General features: G+C 48.4%; 1 protein-coding gene across 1 annotated transcript in view; it reads right to left on the bottom strand.

Annotated features, from left to right (window-relative positions):
* Positions 1–545: 545 nt before the first annotated feature.
* The window catches only part of ABCG8 (ATP binding cassette subfamily G member 8), a 53175-nt gene continuing 32561 nt past the window's right edge, over positions 546–21159 (bottom strand). Inside the window, exons 10-13 of the mRNA XM_077485669.1 lie at positions 18297–18373; positions 16540–16807; positions 4305–4432; positions 546–1438 (exon numbers count right to left, since the gene is read on the bottom strand). Coding sequence (XP_077341795.1) covers positions 1301–1438; positions 4305–4432; positions 16540–16807; positions 18297–18373 — 611 coding nt within the window. The 3' untranslated portion in view covers positions 546–1300. The remainder of the gene's footprint in view (positions 1439–4304; positions 4433–16539; positions 16808–18296; positions 18374–21159) is intronic.

Below are 21159 nucleotides of genomic sequence, written 5' to 3' on the forward strand. Positions count from 1 at the left end.
GCTTTTTATTGATAGAAGCTTAGTAATACAGTTTCTTTGAATGGAGGAGGTGGGCGGAAGGGGCGGGTATAGTTGGCACTCTTTATGAGTGTATATGACAGGTCCAGCAGCTTATTTTTTACTCCTGCAGCATCAGAAGTTTACCACAGTGGGGTATGGGGGAACAGAGGATGGATGATTTTAACTAGAACAGCCAACTTCAGTGCAAGGGCCACGCAGTGCTGGTACAAGGTCATCTAGAGCCCAGGGCAAACATGTCAAACTGCCCCCCCCCCCAAGATGTATGAGCAATATGTGTCAGCAAAAATCCCCCCCCCCCCCGCAAAACAAAATTGAGCACTAATCTGCATGCTTGCCCCTAAGAATAAATACTCCTTCCTTCCCAGGTCAAATTAACCCCTACCCATTTCTAGCACAAACCCCCCCCCCCATAAAAATTTCCTCTCCTAGCACAAATCCCATGTACCTTTCCCCCACCCCCTGTCCAACACAAATCCTCCCAAATCACCTTTCCTCGCACCCCCCAAATTTCCCTTCCTAGAACAATTCTTACTCCCTGCTACCCCCCAAATCCCCCCACCCAACACAAATCCCTCTGCTTGTGGTGCCCTATATGATGCCACAGTGCCTGTGCCCTAGGCAGCTGCCCCTCCTGCTTACACCTTGATCCGGGCCTGGGAACACGTCTTATTCATGTCTCATTCTCATGTCCCTTATGCAAATTTTTTTTGAAAGGTTTTAACCAAACTTAGGCTTTAAAAGGTCATTCCACCCAATTGTGATAAATTAGACCTACTGGGTGGAGTCATCCTCTTATATCTTATATATCTTTGGGACTCCAAGGGTGAGATCCTCTTATCATAGTCCTGGTTGTGTCTGGAAGTTTTGGGGTTCCAGTTCCCTCCTGTTGCATCCTCTACTAAAAAAAAAAGGTAAAAAAAACCCCCAAGAAACAAAAACAAAACCTCAACAGGAAGAGCAGGGACCCATTCTAAAAAAATTGCTTATCATTCGTTCCAAGAACAGCCCTTCCTGGTGAACAGCCACAAATCAAATTGAAACTTTCATTGTTGCTCTCAGGGGCAGGATTGAAACTGATTGGCGGTTGTCATGGAACATAGAACACTTTTTTGAAGTCATACATAAGGTCCAGCTTGTTAATAGGAAGACTTCACTCTATCCTGCAGATGTCCTCATAGGACTATTGTCAGAGATTGTCTCTGACATCATTGCTTCCCTGGCACACAATGCAGTATTAATTTTTCATGTATTCATGTCCATAGAGGAAACTGATTGGCGATCACCAATCTTGGCTGGACTTTTGCTTAATGAACCTAAGACTCAAGTAATACAGAAGAAGAAAACCAGCAATGATGCCAATGAGTGTAAGATAGCAGGCGTAGAGTGGGTAAGTGTCCATCGTCATACTTTTCACAATCTAGGAGGAAAAACAAAAACAATCCTTAGCATTAGAACTCATCCAATATGACCATGTGGTTGTTCACCTATTTCAGTCTCACTTTTCATTTTTAAAGATCAAATCTACACAACATATTTACTGACTCTGATATGTTTGCTGCAAAGTTAATGTACATCAAGGTTCAGGCTGCATTCACACTTTTTAATGGACTGCCTATGCGCGTTTGTTGTCTGAAAATAAGCTCCTGCACCTTTTCAGGCGACAAGCCTTACGTGAGTTTTAATGGTGTGGTTTACCATGATTTCCGCACAATCTTGTTATGCAACAGGGGCAGCAGAATTACATCGCTTTTGGGGTGCCATTAAGGGATAATAGCACCCAATAAGTCTATTATGCAGTGATCACCATGCTTTTTGGAATCACGGGCAGAATCCATAAGTGTGAACAAAGCCATAAGGTTTCAAGTTTATATAAAGCAAAACCTTTTTTTGAAGTTCTAAATAGAGTGTGTAGGTTTACAACTCTGGTCATGTTTTTATTGCTCGGTGTATCCCTGCTGGGGATATTCATGCCGCGTACACATGACCGGTTTTCCCATCGGAATAAACTCTGAAGGTTTTTCCGACGGAGTTCCACTGAAACTGTCTTGTGTACACACGATCACACCAATTTCCGATCGTTAAGAACGAGGTGACATACAGCACGTACGACGGGACTAGAAAAAGGAAGTTCAATAGCCTGTAGCCAATAGACTCTGTCTCGTACTTGCTTCAGAGCATGTGTAGTTTTTGGTCCGTTGGAACAGCATACAGATGAGCGGTTTTGCCAATAGGAATTGGTTCCATCGGAAATATTTAAAACATGCTTTATTTCTAGGTCCATCAGAACTTTCGTAAAAAAAATTCCGATGAGGCATACACATGATCGGAATATATGATGAAAAGATTCCATCTGACTTTTTCTGTTGGACATTCCGCTCATATGTACTTGGCATCACTGTCTCTATTTATCCTGGTGATCATTGTATTGGGCCCAGAAAGTGAGGGAAAAAGGCAAAATTATCACAGGAACAAAAATTAGGGGAAATCTTCCAATGGGAACACTTATTATGGTGACAATTGTTGAAGATGGGGTTTCCCTTTGCTTTAGAGAGATTTTCTCTCACCTGCTGATGTGTCTCTAGTTTAGGAAGTTAAAGAAAATCATTATGAAGGGATACATACAGCAACAAAGCACATAACAGGGGGCTTCGCCAATAGCTACTCTATCCAAAATATGAAAAACTGTTTTGACTTTTCTTTGCTCTTTCTTAGCATGTGGAATCCAGAGGGCTCTCAGCAATAGAAAGCTTTAGAATTGCTGATCATTGATTACCTCCCTGCCCAGGAGCAAAGATGAAGGTGACATTAAGACAGATGAGACAGTGTGAAAATGGCCTTCATTCAATGTGCACCCAGAGGCTGCAGGGCCAAAGATGGCACCTTACAAGATCTGTGGTTTACTCTCCTCATGCAAGGACTTTCCTGTCTCCAAGCCCCAAAATGGCTACCCTAGGGGTGATATTGAGCACTTTCAATCACCACCAGTACCCATTATAACGCATAGATTTTTAATTTACTTGATGTTCTCTATATGATATGGTTGATTATTCATAAGACGAAGAGAAAAGAAGCAAGTCACCAAAGATGCACCATTGCTGTCTAAAAGCTGGATTGTAATATAAGTATAGTGGGTACTGTTGCATTTGAGGACATGCAGCTAGTTAGACTACTTGTTATTCTTGGAGAGACAGCTACATTATGCTGGCCATGTAAAAAATGCTGTCCGCAAACAAAATGGCTGACTTTTTCCCTTGCCCTTTATTTTTCCATAGCCTGATCCCGAAGATTGTATCAGGGGCCTAGCCTACAGTGTATAAGTTCTGAGAACAGGCTAGGAAGGTCCAGGAGGTACTTTTGCAAATAAATTAATTAAATCTTATGAATAAATATGTTTTATTTGAATCAGACTTCGTATCAGAGTCCATCCTTATATCAGTGTCCCCATCAGAGACCCCCTTACATAAGAATTCTTTCTTACACGAGTGTTCCCATCAGAGTCCCCATCACATCAGTGTTCCCATCAGAATCTGCCCTTACACCAATGTCCCCATAGGATTTCCCCCTTACATCAGTGTCTCTATCAGAATCACCCCTTATATAAGAATCCTCATTAGAGCCCCCTTACATTAGGGTCCCCAACAGAGTCCCCCCTTACACCAGTCTCCTCATCAGAAGCTTCCCTTACATCAGTGTCCCATTCAAAATTCCCTCCTTACATCAATTTCCCCATCAGAATCACCTCTTACATCGGTGTCCCCATCAGAATATCCTCCTACATCAGTATCCCCAACAGAGTCCCCTTTGCTCCCATAATTCAGCTGAACATATAAAGTAGCAGGGCAGGAGTATGGCAGCAGAGCAGGTCTGAAAAGAGGAAGTTCCGACTTGCTATAAATGCTTGGGCAAGTGCGTCATTCCTTGCTAGGGAAGGAAACAGTGCAGTGTGGGGATGGGGGCTACCTGCAGGTGGGGGTGGGTGACGGTAGGGATGAAGTAGTGACCCATTTATTTGAATTCTGTGTGCACTGACCCTGAGGCCTGCTGTGGACAGAATAAAATATCCTAGCATCCCGAAAATGTGGTTTGGTTTCATGTAATATGCAGACCCCTGTCCTAGAGGGAGGGAAATCAACAGAGATGCCCTGCAGAAAAGGTGGCAGCTAACGTATTCTGATTTATATATGTGCTTTATTTTCATTTACTGTATACAGTGTATTTTGTTTTAGGACTATATGATCAAGTGAAGGTGAACTTCAAATATCTTAGCTAAGAAATTATCTTACTGATTCTCCAGGAATGATGAGGGTGAAATTTTGGGTCTGGACCTTGTATGTTGTACCCATGAATTGAACCTGCATGAGCCCGGCAAAGCTCCAATGCATGAAGGACACAAAGGAGATCCAGTAAGGGACTGCAAATAACACAAAGAAACAATTACCAGACTGTGAGTCCAAAAACATTTTATATAAAAAAAAACGAATTATAGCCAACAGATAACATTTATTGTACAAAAGAATTCCTTTACAAATACTCATTCCCAGGGCTTTTTTTCTCAGCGAGAAGGTGCAGAAACCCCCCCCCCCTTCCGAGTCACCCCTTGATTCCACTTCCTACCCATCTCCGAGTACCGTTCTTTGGGTCCAACCCTTACCCACCTCCCAGTACTGCCCCTTTAAGAGAATACAGAACCAAGTATTTTATATGGAGTTTGCTAATTATAACAAGAAAGGCAATAAAATAGATCTAGCAACAATAGACAGCCCAGCGACAATAGATCCAACATCAGCAACAATAGACCCCCTCTGCAAAAAAAGATTACATCCAGCAACAATACATTCCCCAGCAGCCGACATCAATAGACCCTCCAGCAGCCAGCTACAAAGACCCCTCCCTCAACAGTAGATTCTTCCCAGCAATGATTGATAAGTCCCACACCCAGCAACAATAGATCCCCACAAGCAACAGAAGACCTCCCCAGCAACAGTAGACCTCCTTCCTCCCCAAAAATAGATCCCCTCCAGCAACAATAGATTCCACAACAGCCAACATCAATAAACTCTCCAGCACACCCCAGCACCCCTTGGCATTCAGTTCTGGAGGTGCTGTAACTACATTCCCCAAAGTTCCTGCTGGAAAAAAGCCCTGCTCATTACTGAATTGGCTTGAGTGAAATAGAGAGTTTTTTGCTTCCCCAAGATTTTGATTAAATGTATTGGAGTCAATCATAAGGCAGAAATTAGGGCAGATTTGGGGAAAATGATCTTCACCAATGGCTCTTTCTGCTTTTGTTACGTTACGACGGGACTACGTTCAAGTAGTAGCCAATAGCTTTGGTCTCGTAATTTGATCTGAGCATGCGTCCGATCGGAATTCTCTACAATCGATCGGACAAAGTCCGATTGGATCATGTTGTCAGAAAATTTTATATCCAGCTCTCAAACTTTGTTGGTCAGACATTCCGACGGAAAAAGTCAGATGGAGCCCATACACGGTCGGATTATCCGACAACACGGTCCGATCGGACATTTTATGTCGGAATTTCCGACCGTGTGTACAAAGGCTTAAATTTATAAAATTAAGACATTAAATCTAGATCTACCGATACAAAACATTTATTGGGACAAACAACACTCCTATTAGGGTCAACACCACCTATGTTCCTTATTATTAGACAACCTGCCTTTTTTTTTGATGATAGTTAGATGGGATACTAGGAGAGGTAGGGGTTAACTTTTTGTCAGATGAACTCTCTCATAGGACATATGTAAAGTCATCCATTTATGAGTATAGGGAAAACATAGGATCAGGCTGAATGCATAGATGTGGACTACCCTAAGTAGTGATGGACGAACTTCCGACGGGACGTTTCGCGAACGCGAAACGCGAACGGACACAAACGTTCGCGAAAACGACCGTTCGCCGCGGGCTCCATTGACTTCAATGGGAGGCGAATTTCGCAAACCTTTAGGTCGAATTTGCGGCCACGGGGTAATTATTAGGGGGTAGCACGTAGTCCCACCACCTGGACAATAGCATAATACATGTATGAGGTGAATTTGGGATCGATAACTACAAGCATTTTTTTTTTATTTGGGAAATTGTTCTGACAATTCAGGACTATGGAGCTAATGAAGGCAATGGAGGAGAGGGAAGGTCAGGGACCAGGGTAGGCAAACAAGAGGGTGCAGGAGATACAGAGCACTGACAGCAGCACCGTAATACAGAGCACTGACATCAGCACCGTGACATACAGCGCTGACAGCAGCTCCGTGACATACAGCGCTGACAGCAGCTCCGTGACATACAGCGCTGACAGCAGCTCCGTGACATACAGCGCTGACAGCAGCTCCGTGACATACAGCGCTGACAGCAGCTCCGTGACATACAGCGCTGACAGCAGCACCGTGACATACAGCGCTGACAGCAGCTCCGTGACATACAGCGCTGACAGCAGCTCCGTGACATACAGCGCTGACAGCAGCTCCGTGACATACAGCACTGACAGCAGCTCCGTGACATACAGCGCTGACAGCAGCTCCGTGACATACAGCGCTGACAGCAGCTCCGTGACATACAGCGCTGACAGCAGCTCCGTGACATACAGCGCTGACAGCAGCTCCGTGACATACAGCGCTGACAGCAGCTCCGTGACATACAGCGCTGACAGCAGCTCCGTGACATACAGCGCTGACAGCAGCTCCGTGACATACAGCGCTGACAGCAGCTCCGTGACATACAGCGCTGACAGCAGCTCCGTGACATACAGCGCTGACAGCAGCTCCGTGACATACAGCGCTGACAGCAGCTCCGTGACATACAGCGCTGACAGCAGCTCCGTGACATACAGCGCTGACAGCAGCACCGTGACATACAGCGCTGACAGCAGCTCCGTGACATACAGCGCTGACAGCAGCTCCGTGACATACAGCGCTGACAGCAGCTCCGTGACATACAGCGCTGACAGCAGCTCCGTGACATACAGCGCTGACAGCAGCTCCGTGACATACAGCGCTGACAGCAGCTCCGTGACATACAGCGCTGACAGCAGCTCCGTGACATACAGCGCTGACAGCAGCTCCGTGACATACAGCGCTGACAGCAGCTCCGTGACATACAGCGCTGACAGCAGCTCCGTGACATACAGCGCTGACAGCAGCACCGTGACATACAGCGCTGACAGCAGCTCCGTGACATACAGCGCTGACAGCAGCTCCGTGACATACAGCGCTGACAGCAGCTCCGTGACATACAGCACTGACAGCAGCTCCGTGACATACAGCGCTGACAGCAGCTCCGTGACATACAGCGCTGACAGCAGCTCCGTGACATACAGCACTGACAGCAGCTCCGTGACATACAGCGCTGACAGCAGCTCCGTGACATACAGCGCTGACAGCAGCTCCGTGACATACAGCGCTGACAGCAGCTCCGTGACATACAGCGCTGACAGCAGCTCCGTGACATACAGCGCTGACAGCAGCTCCGTGACATACAGCGCTGACAGCAGCTCCGTGACATACAGCGCTGACAGCAGCTCCGTGACATACAGCGCTGACAGCAGCTCCGTGACATACAGCGCTGACAGCAGCTCCGTGACATACAGCGCTGACAGCAGCACCGTGACATACAGCGCTGACAGCAGCTCCGTGACATACAGCGCTGACAGCAGCTCCGTGACATACAGCGCTGACAGCAGCTCCGTGACATACAGCACTGACAGCAGCTCCGTGACATACAGCGCTGACAGCAGCTCCGTGACATACAGCGCTGACAGCAGCACCGTGACATACAGCGCTGACAGCAGCTCCGTGACATACAGCGCTGACAGCAGCTCCGTGACATACAGCGCTGACAGCAGCTCCGTGACATACAGCGCTGACAGCAGCTCCGTGACATACAGCGCTGACAGCAGCTCCGTGACATACAGCGCTGACAGCAGCTCCGTGACATACAGCGCTGACAGCAGCTCCGTGACATACAGCGCTGACAGCAGCTCCGTGACATACAGCGCTGACAGCAGCTCCGTGACATACAGCGCTGACAGCAGCACCGTAAGCAGCCCCAGGAGGAAGTCAGCACAGCACAGGGATGGTGTGATCCCCTCATAATAAGAACCCCCAGGAGGAAGTCAGCACAGCACAGGGATGGTGGGAGCCCCTCATAATAAGAACACCCAGGAGGAAGTCAGCACAGCACAGGGATGGTGGGAACCCCTCATAATAAGCAGCCCCAGTAGAAATATGACACCGCTCAACCTCTTCAAAGAGGAGGGTAGGGGCATATAGTACGGTGTGCTTTTTTGGGTCAGGGAAGTGAGCCAAATGAATTAAGAAGGTCTGTGTGCTTGATTCCAAAAATTGTTTATAGACATATACATGGTCTACTGATCACATGTGTTGAATTCCTCCGAGATCCATGCCTCATTCATTTTTAGAAATGTGAGGTAGTTAACACTGTGGTGAGCTAGGCGAGTACGCTTATCGGTCACAATCCCCCCTGCTGCGCTGAACGTCCTTTCGGACAGGACACTGGATGAGGGGCAAGCCAACAGTTCGATTGCAAATTGGGCAAGCTCTGGCCAGAGGTCAAGCCTGCCCACCCAGTAGTCTAGGGGTTCATCACTCCTCAGAGCGTCCACATCGGCCGTTAACCCAATGTAGTCGGACACCTGACGGTCTAGGCGTTCCCTGATGCTGGATCCGGATGACACCTGTCGATGGGTCGGCTGAAAGAATGACCTCATATCCGAAGTCACCAACACATCTTCAAACCGGCCTCTTCTTGCAGGCGCTGTTGGATTGGTACCCGCAAATCCTTCTCTGGGAGTGGGAATTGCTCCTCTGCCAGCGCACGCAAAAGCAGAATGCAGCATTTCTCGAAGCAAGGCCTGGAAGTGCTGCATTCTGACAGCCCTCTGCGACGGCGGTAACATTTCCGCCATTTTGTGTTTGTACCGGGGGTCTAAGTACGTTGCCACCCAGTACTGGTCCTTGACCCTCATGCTTTTTATACGGGGGTCCCTATTAAAACACTGGAGCATGAAGGCCCCCATTTGCACTAAAGTGGAAGCGGTGTGGTGGCCTGGCTCCTGCTCATCATCCAGGATAATGTCGTCCTCTTCATTCTCCTCTCCCCATCCTCGCACAACAGGGATCCCAGAAAGGTTTAAAGCATGCTCTTCTTGCTCCTGCTCATCCGCCCCGGCACCATCCTCCTCTGACTCCTCATCAGACTCCTGTTGTTGACTTGTCTCAGATAGAGTAGCCCCCCCTGGGAATTCATCCAGCATTGCGACTTCCTCATCTTCCCGCTCCTGCTCCTCCACAGCCTGATCAATGACACGACGCAATGCACGCTCCAGAAAGAAGGCATAAGGTACCATGTCACTGATGGCGCCATGGCTGCGACTGACCAGTTTGGTGATCTCCTCAAATGGCCGCAGAAGTCTGCATGTGTCGCGCATGAGCAGCCACTGGCGCGGTGAAAAAAAACCCAGCTCCCCAGAACCGTTTCTTTCGCAGAGTTCATACAGGTAGACGTTAACTGCACGTTTCTGCTGGAGCAGCCTATCAAGCATATAGAAGGTTGAGTTCCATCGCGTCGGGCAATCGCAAATAAGACGTCTGACCGGCAGATGGTGTCGCCGCTGAATGTCAGCAAGGCGAGCCATGGCCGTGTAAGATCTTCTGAAATGGGCCGAGATTTTCCTTGCCTGCCGCAAGATGTCCTGGACCCCAGGGTATTTGACAAGGAATCGCTGCACGACCAAGTTTAAGACGTGTGCCATGCACGGCACGTGCGTGATTTTGCCCTGTTTCAATGCGCTAAGCAGATTGGCACCGTTGTCACACACCACTTTACCAACTGTCAAATTGAGCGGTGTTAGCCACTCATCTGCCTGTGAACGCAAAGCTGAAAGGAGTGCCGGGCCAGTGTGGCTCTTTGCTTCCAGGCACAACAGACGCAGCACGGCATGGCAACGTCTCACCTGGCATGTGGAATAGGTTCTGGGGAGCTTGGGCGGTGCAGTGGAAGAGACGCTAGCAGCGGAAAAGGAGGAGGCAGCTGAGGAGGAGAGGGAGGAGGATGGAGTAGGAGGAGGAGAAGAAGAGTCAGGCCTGCATGCAATCCGTGGCGGTAAAACCAAATCTACACGGGTGCCACGGGTTACATGCTTGACGGCCGTCAGAAGGTTCACCCAGTGGGCAGTAAAACTGATATACCTTCCCTGCCCGTGTTTGCTAGACCACGTGTCTGTGGTCAGATGTATCTTGGCACCGACACTGTGTGCCAGAGATACATTCACTTGCCGCTGAACATGGCCATATAGCTCTGGGATGCCCTTCTCTGAGAAATACTTCCTTCCTGGGACCTTCCATTGTGGTGTTCCAATGGCCACAAATTTGCGAAAGGCCTCCGAGTCCACCAGTTTATATGGCAGTAGTTGGCGGGCTATGAGTTCTGACAAGCCAGCCGCCAACCGTTGGGCAAGAGGGTTATCCGGCGTCATCATTTTTTTACGCTCAAACATTAGGCCCACGGAAGCCTGCCTTTTTGCAGAAAAATGTGAGCTTGGCGTGATGGAAGGTGGAGTGGAGGACAATTGTGAGGAGAGAGGAGAAGGAGAAGTAGAAGACGAGGCTGGACGGTGAGAGCCTGCAGTGTGGCTTTGTGTGTTCCGTTGCTCCCACTGGGCTCGGTGATGGCTGCTCATGTGCCTTCTTAAGGCGGTCGTCCCTAGGTGAGTATTGGGCTTACCGCGACTAACGCGTTGACTGCAAAGATTGCAGATGGCAACGCTATTGTCAGCAGCGGACACGTTAAAAAAAGCCCACACTGCGGAGCCATGTGCCGGTGTCCTGGGAGCGCCAGATGTGACCGTACATGGTCGATGACTCGCTCCTGATACATTTGCAGTCTGCTTTGTCCCTGCTGTGCAATGTAAGTCATTGCTGCTTCTCCTCCCTATCTGCTGGTCCATATCTCCCTCTGAACTCCCCTCCTCTTCCTCTCTTGTGGGCACCCACGTGACATCACTAGACACGTCATCATCAACGTCACCTTCCCCACCGCTATAAGTAGAGTAGGCAGCAACACCGGGGACCAACCTCCTCCTTGGGCTGATCTGGGTACTGGCGTCAGACTGCTGAGTAGCGCTTGTTGCTACCTCCTCTTCCTGATCCAATACCAAGAGTGGCTGCGCATCAGAAATGTCCTCTTGATATGGATCGGAAAATAATTCCAGTGACTCAAGCGGAAGGTATGTGGTGGTGGTGGTGGTGGTCGTGTTGTTGGTGGTAGTGTCTTTGGGGGTGCACATAGCAGAGAGTGAAGAAGAGGGTGCAGATCGAGAGGATGAGGAGGGTGCAGAAGAGTAAGGCTGAGCGAGCCACTCAACCAAGTCTGGTGCATCCTTTAAAGTAATTGAACGCACCTTCTGCAACTTCCCACTTTGGCTCAAGCCTGTTGCTCCTGCCCTACCCCTACCACCCCTGCGGAAGGGCCTGCCTCTTCCTCTGCATGTCATTTTTTAAATGACCCTGTGACAAAACTCTTAGTCCCTATACCGCTGAAGGACTGCTGCAGTATAGGTGAGCGGTCAGCAGTGGTGCACGTCAACCCTATCTATTGTGGACCTATAGCGGTCCTTACAGAACAGCAGACTGTACCGCACTCAAGCCTATGTACCGTAGCACCCTATACCAAGTTACCAGTCCTTATAAGAACTTTTGTGGACCAAGCAGGTTGTGTATTAGTGTTTAGCAGACTGTACGTCAGTCCCTATACCGCTGAAGGACTGCTGCAGTATAGGGCAGCGGTCAGCAGTGGTGCACGTCAACCCTATCTATTGTGGACCGATAGCGGTCCTTACAGAACAGCAGACTGTACCGCACTCAAGCCTATGTACCGTAGCACCCTATACCAAGTTACCAGTCCTTATAAGAACTTTTGTGGACCAAGCAGGTTGTGTATTAGTGTTTAGCAGACTGTACGTCAGTCCCTATACCGCTGAAGGACTGCTGCAGTATAGGGCAGCGGTCAGCAGTGGTGCACGTCAACCCTATCTATTGTGGACCGATAGCGGTCCTTACAGAACAGCAGACTGTACCGCACTCAAGCCTATGTACCGTAGCACCCTATACCAAGTTACCAGTCCTTATAAGAACTTTTGTGGAACAAGCAGGTTGTGTGTTAGTGATTAGCAGACTGTACGTCAGTCCCTATACCAATGAAGGACTGCTGCAGTATAGGGCAGCGGTCAGCAGTAGTGCACGGCAACCCTATGTATTGTGGACCGATAGCGGTCCTTACAGAACAGCAGACTGTACTGCACTCAGGCCTATGTACCGTAGCACCCTATACCAAGTTACCAGTCCTTATAAGAACTTTTGTGGACCAAGCAGGTTGTGTGTTAGTGTTTAGCAGACTGTGCGTCAGTCCCTATACCGCTGAAGGACTGCTGCAGTATAGGGCAGCGGTCAGCAGTAGTGCACGGCAACCCTATGTATTGTGGACCGATAGCGGTCCTTACAGAACAGCAGACTGTAACGCACTCAGGCCTATGTACCGTAGCACCCTATACCAAGTTACCAGTCCTTATAAGAACTTTTGTGGACCAAGCAGGTTGTGTGTTAGTGATTAGCAGACTGTACGTCAGTCCCTATACCAATGAAGGACTGCTGCAGTATAGGGCAGCGGTCAGCAGTAGTGCACGGCAACCCTATGTATTGTGGACCGATAGCGGTCCTTACAGAACAGCAGACTGTAACGCACTCAGGCCTATGTACCGTAGCACCCTATACCAAGTTACCAGTCCTTATAAAAACTTTTGTGGACCAAGCAGGTTGTGTGTTAGTGTTTAGCAGACTGTGCGTCAGTCCCTATACCGCTGAAGGACTGCTGCAGTATAGGGCAGCGGTCAGCAGTGGTGCACGTCAACCCTATCTATTGTGGACCGATAGCGGTCCTTACAGAACAGCAGACTGTACCGCACTCAAGCCTATGTACCGTAGCACCCTATACCAAGTTACCAGTCCTTATAAGAACTTTTGTGGACCAAGCAGGTTGTGTATTAGTGTTTAGCAGACTGTACGTCAGTCCCTATACCGCTGAAGGACTGCTGCAGTATAGGGCAGCGGTCAGCAGTGGTGCACGTCAACCCTATCTATTGTGGACCGATAGCGGTCCTTACAGAACAGCAGACTGTACCGCACTCAAGCCTATGTACCGTAGCACCCTATACCAAGTTACCAGTCCTTATAAGAACTTTTGTGGAACAAGCAGGTTGTGTGTTAGTGATTAGCAGACTGTACGTCAGTCCCTATACCAATGAAGGACTGCTGCAGTATAGGGCAGCGGTCAGCAGTAGTGCACGGCAACCCTATGTATTGTGGACCGATAGCGGTCCTTACAGAACAGCAGACTGTAACGCACTCAGGCCTATGTACCGTAGCACCCTATACCAAGTTACCAGTCCTTATAAGAACTTTTGTGGACCAAGCAGGTTGTGTGTTAGTGATTAGCAGACTGTACGTCAGTCCCTATACCAATGAAGGACTGCTGCAGTATAGGGCAGCGGTCAGCAGTAGTGCACGGCAACCCTATGTATTGTGGACCGATAGCGGTCCTTACAGAACAGCAGACTGTACTGCACTCAGGCCTATGTACCGTAGCACCCTATACCAAGTTACCAGTCCTTATAAAAACTTTTGTGGACCAAGCAGGTTGTGTGTTAGTGTTTAGCAGACTGTGCGTCAGTCCCTATACCGCTGAAGGACTGCTGCAGTATAGGGCAGCGGTCAGCAGTAGTGCACGGCAACCCTATGTATTGTGGACCGATAGCGGTCCTTACAGAACAGCAGACTGTAACGCACTCAGGCCTATGTACCGTAGCACCCTATACCAAGTTACCAGTCCTTATAAGAACTTTTGTGGACCAAGCAGGTTGTGTGTTAGTGATTAGCAGACTGTACGTCAGTCCCTATACCAATGAAGGACTGCTGCAGTATAGGGCAGCGGTCAGCAGTAGTGCACGGCAACCCTATGTATTGTGGACCGATAGCGGTCCTTACAGAACAGCAGACTGTACCGCACCCAAGCCTATGTACCGTAGCACCCTAGACAGACCAAGTTACCAGTCCTGATAAAGAGCTTTGTGGAACAAGTGAGTTGTGAATGATTAGCAGACTGCAGCAGAAGGGCAGCAGTCAAGTATAATATTCTTTCTATATTTGGAAGAAAGAATATTATACGTGTACAAGCCTATTACCGTACCACTGATACCAGTCCTGAAAAGAACCTTTGTGGAACTAATAGTAACAGCAAGTCTTTAAAATTATCCTCACTGCCTGACACACTGCTTCCTGCCTGTCCCTATACAAATTGGCAAAAAAGAGTAGGCTGGAACGATTAGCTGGAACAGCTCTTTTGTGGACCTGATAGTAACAGCTAATGATGATGATGATGATGATGATGAAGAAAGACTAATCTGGCTGAGCTGTCCCTAAAATAGCAGCATACAGCGCTCTGTCCCTTTATCTAAACTGACAAAAGAAACTCAGGCTGCTGACCTAACACCTATACCAGTCCTGAAAAGAACTTTTGTGTACCAAATAGCTAGCGTTTTCTCTGTCCCTACTCCACACAGGATCCTTTCCCTACAGTGACAGAAGAAAGAATGTAAAATGGCCACCGGATCGGGTGTATTTATAGGTTAGGGGGAATGTCCAAGTGTCCATGAGCTGTCATGTCTCAATTGGTTGTCCTGTAACACATGATAAACGTGTCACGAAAGGTTAAAGTTCTTGTATACATTAAACACGTAAGTCCGCCGGGGCGAACGACGGAAAAAGGCGTTCGAACCCGCGGACGGCGAAAGTCGGAAATTCGCCGCGAAACGACCGCCGGGCGAACCGTTCGGCCATCACTAACCCTAAGGTTGTTGTTATTGTTTAGTTTCTTAGTTGTGTCCAACTCTTCGTGACCTCATGGACCATAGCATGCCAGGCTTTTCTGTTCTCCACTGCCTCCTGGAGCTTGCTTAACTTCATTTTCATTGTTTCAATGATACTATATATCCATCTTGTTTTCTGTTATTCTCTTATCATTTTTCCTTCCTTGTTTCCCAGCATCAGGGTCATTTCCAATGATTCCCCTCTCCGCATTAGGTGGCCAAAATATTCAAGTTTCAGCTTCAGGTTCTATCCTTCCAGTAAATATTCAAGGTTGATTTCCTTCCAGATTGACTGGTTTGATCTTCTTGCCCTCCAAGGGATTTTCAAGAGTCTTCTCCAACATCATAGTTTAAAAGCATCAATTGTTTGGTGTTCAGCCTTCTTTATGGTTCAACATTTACAGCCATAGGTTACCAGGTTACCAGCCCCAAGGTTACCAGGCATTAAATCATACCATCAGGAGTTGCCGTCTTTTCAATGGCCCCAGGGTCCATTTCCAAAATCAAAAAAAGCATCCCGAGGCACTGCCTATTGGTGGCCCAGGTGGCCATCTCCTGCCACTGCAAGAGTACATTCCTGCCCCCCCTTCTTGATTGGATTCACATCCTTAACGACATCATGAAAATGGAGACCTTTGTTGCAGAAGATAGTATAAATCCCAAAAAGGTCTCAACTACCTGGACATGCTGGTGGGCCTTTAGTGCTCTATGACTTTTTATGCCCTTATCCTGCAAAAAATTGTCCAACCTATCTGACGCCTAATTACTTTTGAGCATCTCTGGAATAGCAGAAATAGATCAGTAATTCCCATTCTCTTTTGAACTTTGGGTACTTTCAAATTGCCATGTCTGACTTCTTCCATATTTCCTCTTCCTCTCTTTTTATTTATGTTATAGTTCTTTCTTGTTCCATATCTAATGTCATGGCCTTCCATCGGCTAATTAGGATGCACCACTTGCATTTAAAATGTCTCAGGATTTCTTTCTATGGCTTTGGCACTGAGTCATTTGAATGTCGCATGACAATTTCATTATCATTACTAACATTGTTTGTTGTACATCTCAAAATTCTCTTAAATTGTCTTGAATAAAGAGTTATTTGACAAAATTATACCATCAGGAATACAGTCATAAGTAGTTTACCCACTCTTCACTCATGTGTTCCCAGTCCTCTATTTGTAGTCTAAACCATCATTACAACCCTCAGTTAGACCCTTTCACACTGGGGCAGTTTTCAGGTGCTTTAGCGCTAGAAATAGCCTCTGCAAAGGGCCCGAAAACCACCTCACATTCATTCCAGTGTGTTTTTAACACTGGGGCGGTGTGCTTGCGGGACGTTCTGAAAAATCCTGCAAGCAGCATCTTTGGGGCGGGTTGGTAGCACTGTATTTTTCACTCCAAAAATGCCCATTTGGAATGAATAGGCAGCACTTTCAAAGCGCCTTAAAAGCGTTTTGAAAGCGCAGCGAAACAAGAGTTTTTAACCCTTTTTGTGGGTTAAAAGCATCCCGCTAGGGGTCTAAAATAACAATAATAATAACTATCCTCTAATTGTATAAGCGTACCTGTCCAGAGATTCTCCAGCCTGATAATGAATCCTCCAGTCAGATAACTAGCTGTGAAGATGGCATTACTGAGGAAGGAGGACATCTGTAGGGTGGGGAACGTTGCCGACATCCACAGGGCCATGGTACGGCTGCAGTAAACCACCAGCCACATGAGCGAGAAGTTCATCAGGAAGTTTTCTGGTAAGGGGTTCAGGTTTGCCAACCAGTATATGGGCACGCTGTAGAAAATAACAAAGGCCATGTGTTCTGGGAGCTCACCAATGACCTGAAAGACAAAGTGGAGAACAACTATTATAAAATCTAGCACTCCATAATTTCACTTTCCTGAAGAAGCTAGGATTGAGTCTTATAGGCAATGTGATATGGGCAAGCCAGCTGTGTGGTAAAAGCAAATAGTCTTTATTCCTACAAAAACAGGCAAAATTAAATTGTTCCTTCAGCGAAAAACAAATAGTCCATACACTTGTGGCTCAAACGCAAAGATATGGCCCACTGCCAGAATAAACCTTGTCCAAAGCAGGGTTTAAAGTCCCTTAAAGCCCCTGCCTGCTTCAGGGTTCACAAAGAAGAGGTCTCTATAGTTCAGCAACACTCTTAAATACACACTATCAGATTTTCTGCTTATTTTTGTCTTCTGATTTACCAAAACCATGTAGTGCAAGGGCCTGCCTGATTGCGTACACATTGAAACTCCTGAGGTTTGACCTCATGTTATATGGTTTTGGTAAATCTGAAGACAAAAATCAGCAGAAAATCTGATAGTGTGTATGGGGTTTTACAGACATCACACATTTCTAACACAGCTGTGTCCTGCTCCACAGTACACCTCCTGACACCAACCCACTGCTTCATTGTGCCTTTCCAGCCCTCTCTTGCAGACGAAATAGTCCCTACAGCACTGAAATACCCGTAATCCCTGTTGGAGGCTCTTTGCCACCCAAAATCTCTGAGCCTGTGAATTCCAGGTCCCCTACCGGGACTTAACAATCCTGGGAAAACAAAGTAATTTTTCTCCTTTCTTCTGAATCACCCCGGAACCCCTCACCCCACATGGGTGAGAATCTCTGAGTACTCCCAACTGTTTCTTTTCACCCCCTTTCCCCAAGGGGTCCACAAGTTGAATAATGGGGACACATATCTCTGCCATTCCTGGCATCCTGTACAGCAGACAAAAGACAACATACACTGGGGCTGTTTATCTCAATTGTAACAGGCTAGTGCAGAGGATCCTTAATTATCCCCCCCGACATTTATTTTATATCAAGTGATTAGGGGAGCCAGAAATACAGACTTATGTGGTAGTGCTATGGTTAAGTTGCCATTGACCAACATGCTTAAATCAGAAGAAACCAATCTCCTTGTTTTTACAACATTTTTGGGAAATTAAAACTCTCAACTTCATTCATTACTAATCATGGGTTAATGTTACATTACTTCCTTGGATACTAGCCCTATTTAAATCCCATTCCATGCTACAACCCATAAACAGCTGGAGGAATAAAATATTTTCACCAAAATTGGTGTTACATTTAATTTTACACTTTTTTGGCTAGAATAAAGAAGGGTTAGTACTCCCGTTAGGTTGTTGTCATCTGTTTTTACACTGAGAAGATTCACCGCCTCTGTTTGTTCTTATGACCGGGATAGAAACTGATGGCACAAGAGTTTACCTTGAAGACCTCTGAGAATCTTACTTCTCTTTTAGATATTGCCAGTATAAAAAAAAAACACAAGAATAATGAAGCTGAATTTACCTTAGCAAAAAAATATGGTGTAGTAGAAAATAATCCGTCTTCCAGCTCATGGTAAAGCATCGCTCTTTCTGAATGACCTGAAACAAAGATATTTAAAATAATGGTTATTCTAGATTTTATATGTACTGAGCAGAGTTTACCATTTAATCTTTTTTTGGTGCAGAATGTTTTGGGTGCTGCAAAATGATCCTCCAGACTAGAGCTGTGTAGGTAATTTGCAAGGTCATCATGGAGCTTAGGGACATTTGCCTACAAATCCTCTGCACCTGGTCATGGGATATCCAAGATCACATATCCAAGTGCAAATGATGTATGGGATAAACGTTTCCCTAAGGCCGCGTACACACGGGCGGACTGTTCGCTCAACTTTGTGTTTCAGTGTTTCAGCGGACAGTCCGCTCGTGTGTGGGGCTTCAGCGGACAGTTTCAGCGGACAGTTTGACGAACAAAGTTTTTCGGAAATTCCGAAAAACTGTCCGCTGAAACTTGGTTTGAGCGGACAGTCCGCCCGTGTGTAGGCCACTTTCGAAATGAGCAAACTGTTCCCGCTCGGAGGAAAGTCTGCTCATTTCGAGCGCGTCTCCAGGTAGGCGGGGCCCGTGAAGGAGACGTCGCGGGCCCCGCCGCCTGGTATGGACTTAAAGGGGAACCCCAACGCCGAAAAAAATCGGCGTGGGGGTCCCCCCAAAGTCCACAACAGACCCTTGTCCGAGCACGCTACCCGGCCGGCCAGGAAAGGGGGGCGAGCGAGCGCCCCCCCCTCCCGAGCCGTACCAGGCCGCGTGCCCTCAACATGGGGGGTGCCTTGGGGAAGGGGGGGCCGCGCGGCCCCCCCACCCCAAAGCACCTTGTCCCCATGTTGATGAGGACAAGGGCCTCTTCCCGACAACCCTGGCCGTTGGTTGTCGGGGTCTGCGGGCGGGGGGCTTATCGGAATCCGGGAGCCCCCTTTAATAAGGGGGCCCCCGGATACCGGCCCCCCACCCTATGTGAATGAGTATGGGGTACAATGTACCCCTACCCATTCACCTGTAAAATAAAAGTACCCAAAAAAAAAAAACACAACACATGAGATAAAATATTTTATTGCACAGCTCCGGGGGTCTTCCGTCTTCGGGGGTCTTCTCGCCGGACTCCTCCGCTATCTTCTTGTAGCTCTTTTGCTAGCGGAGGAGTCCGGCTTTCTTCCTCCCCGCCGCCGGCCTCTTCTCCCGACTTCGGGGGTCTTGTCCCCCTCTTCGGTTCTTCTGCCGGGCCACCGCGCCTTCTTATAGCTCTTTTGCAGGCAGTGGCCCGGTCTTCTGTCGCCGCCGCCTTCCGTTCTTCTGCCGGGCCACCGCGCCTTCTTGTAGCTCTTTTAGAGGCGGTGGCCCGGTCTTCTGTCGCCACTGTCGCCTTCCGGTCGCCTTCCGTTTTTCATCTTGTTCTTCTTCTTCTTCTTCTCCAGAAGATGTTGACACGTCGCTCTCTCCGGCCGGAATGCCAGAGCCGCGCTGTGCGGTCACTTATATAGTGACAATGGGGCGGTGTCACATGGTATATGTCACATGGGTTGGTCACATGGGTTGATGTCACATGGGGACTATGACATCGTAAGGGGGCGGGGTCACCATGTGACCAACCCATGTGACATATACCATGTGACACCGCCCCATTGTCACTATATAAGTGGCCGCACAGCGCGGCTCTGGCATTCCGGCCGGAGAGAGCGACGTGTCAATATCTTCTGGAGAAGAAGAAGAAGAACAAGAAGAAGAAGAACGGAAGGCGACCGGAAGGCGACAGCGGCGACAGAAGACCGGGCCACCGCCTGCAAAAGAGCTATAAGAAGGCGCGGTGGCCCGGCAGAAGAACCGAAGAGGGGGACAAGACCCCCGAAGTCGGGAGAAGAGGCCGGCGGCGGGGAGGAAGAATGCCGGACTCCTCCGCTAGCAAAAGAGCTACAAGAAGATAGCGGAGGAGTCCGGCGAGAAGACCCCCGAAGACGGAAGACCCCCGGAGCTGTGCAATAAAATATTTTATCTCGTGTGTTGTGTTTTTTTTTTGGGTACTTTTATTTTACAGGTGAATGGGTAGGGGTACATTGTACCCCATACTCATTCACATAGGGTGGGGGGCCGGTATCTGGGGGCCCCCTTATTAAAGGGGGCTCCCGGATTCCGATAAGCCCCCCGCCCGCAGACCCCGACAACCAACGGCCAGGGTTGTCGGGAAGAGGCCCTTGTCCTCATCAACATGGGGACAAGGTGCTTTGGGGTGGGGGGGCCGCGCGGCCCCCCCTTCCCCAAGGCACCCCCCATGTTGAGGGCACGCGGCCTGGTACGGCTCGGGAGGGGGGCGCGCTCGCTCGCCCCCCTTTCCTGGCCGGCCGGGTAGCGTGCTCGGACAAGGGTCTGTTGTGGACTTTGGGGGGACCCCCACGCCGATTTTTTTCGGCGTTGGGGTTCCCCTTTAAGTCCATTCCAGGCGGCGGGGCCCGCGACGTCTCCTTCGCGGGCCCCGCCTACCTGCACACGCGCTCAAAATGAGCGGACTGTTGCCTCGTGTGTGGGCGAGTCCATTCATTTCAAAAGTTGCGCGGACTTAGTACGGCGAACAAAGTTTGCCGTATTTGTCCGCTCAAAAAGTGCCGTGTGTGGGCGTGTTCGTTCATTCAAAAGTTTGAGCGGACTGTTTGACGAACTTAGTTTCGGCAGACAGTCCCCGCGTGTGTACGCGGCCTAATCTGCTCCTTTGTGGAAAACTGTGTCCGACCAGCAGAACTCTGCACTAAATGCAAGTTTTATTGTGGGGCAATAAAGGGGCCTTCATAGAAGGCCATGTATGGGGGGGGGGCAGGACCCAGAATAAGGATGCTCATCTA

Source organism: Lithobates pipiens, unplaced genomic scaffold (assembly GCF_037356315.1).
Source record: "Lithobates pipiens isolate NorthernLeopardFrog02 unplaced genomic scaffold, aLitPip1_a1.2 Scaffold_18, whole genome shotgun sequence".
Lineage (NCBI taxonomy): Eukaryota > Metazoa > Chordata > Amphibia > Anura > Ranidae > Lithobates > Lithobates pipiens.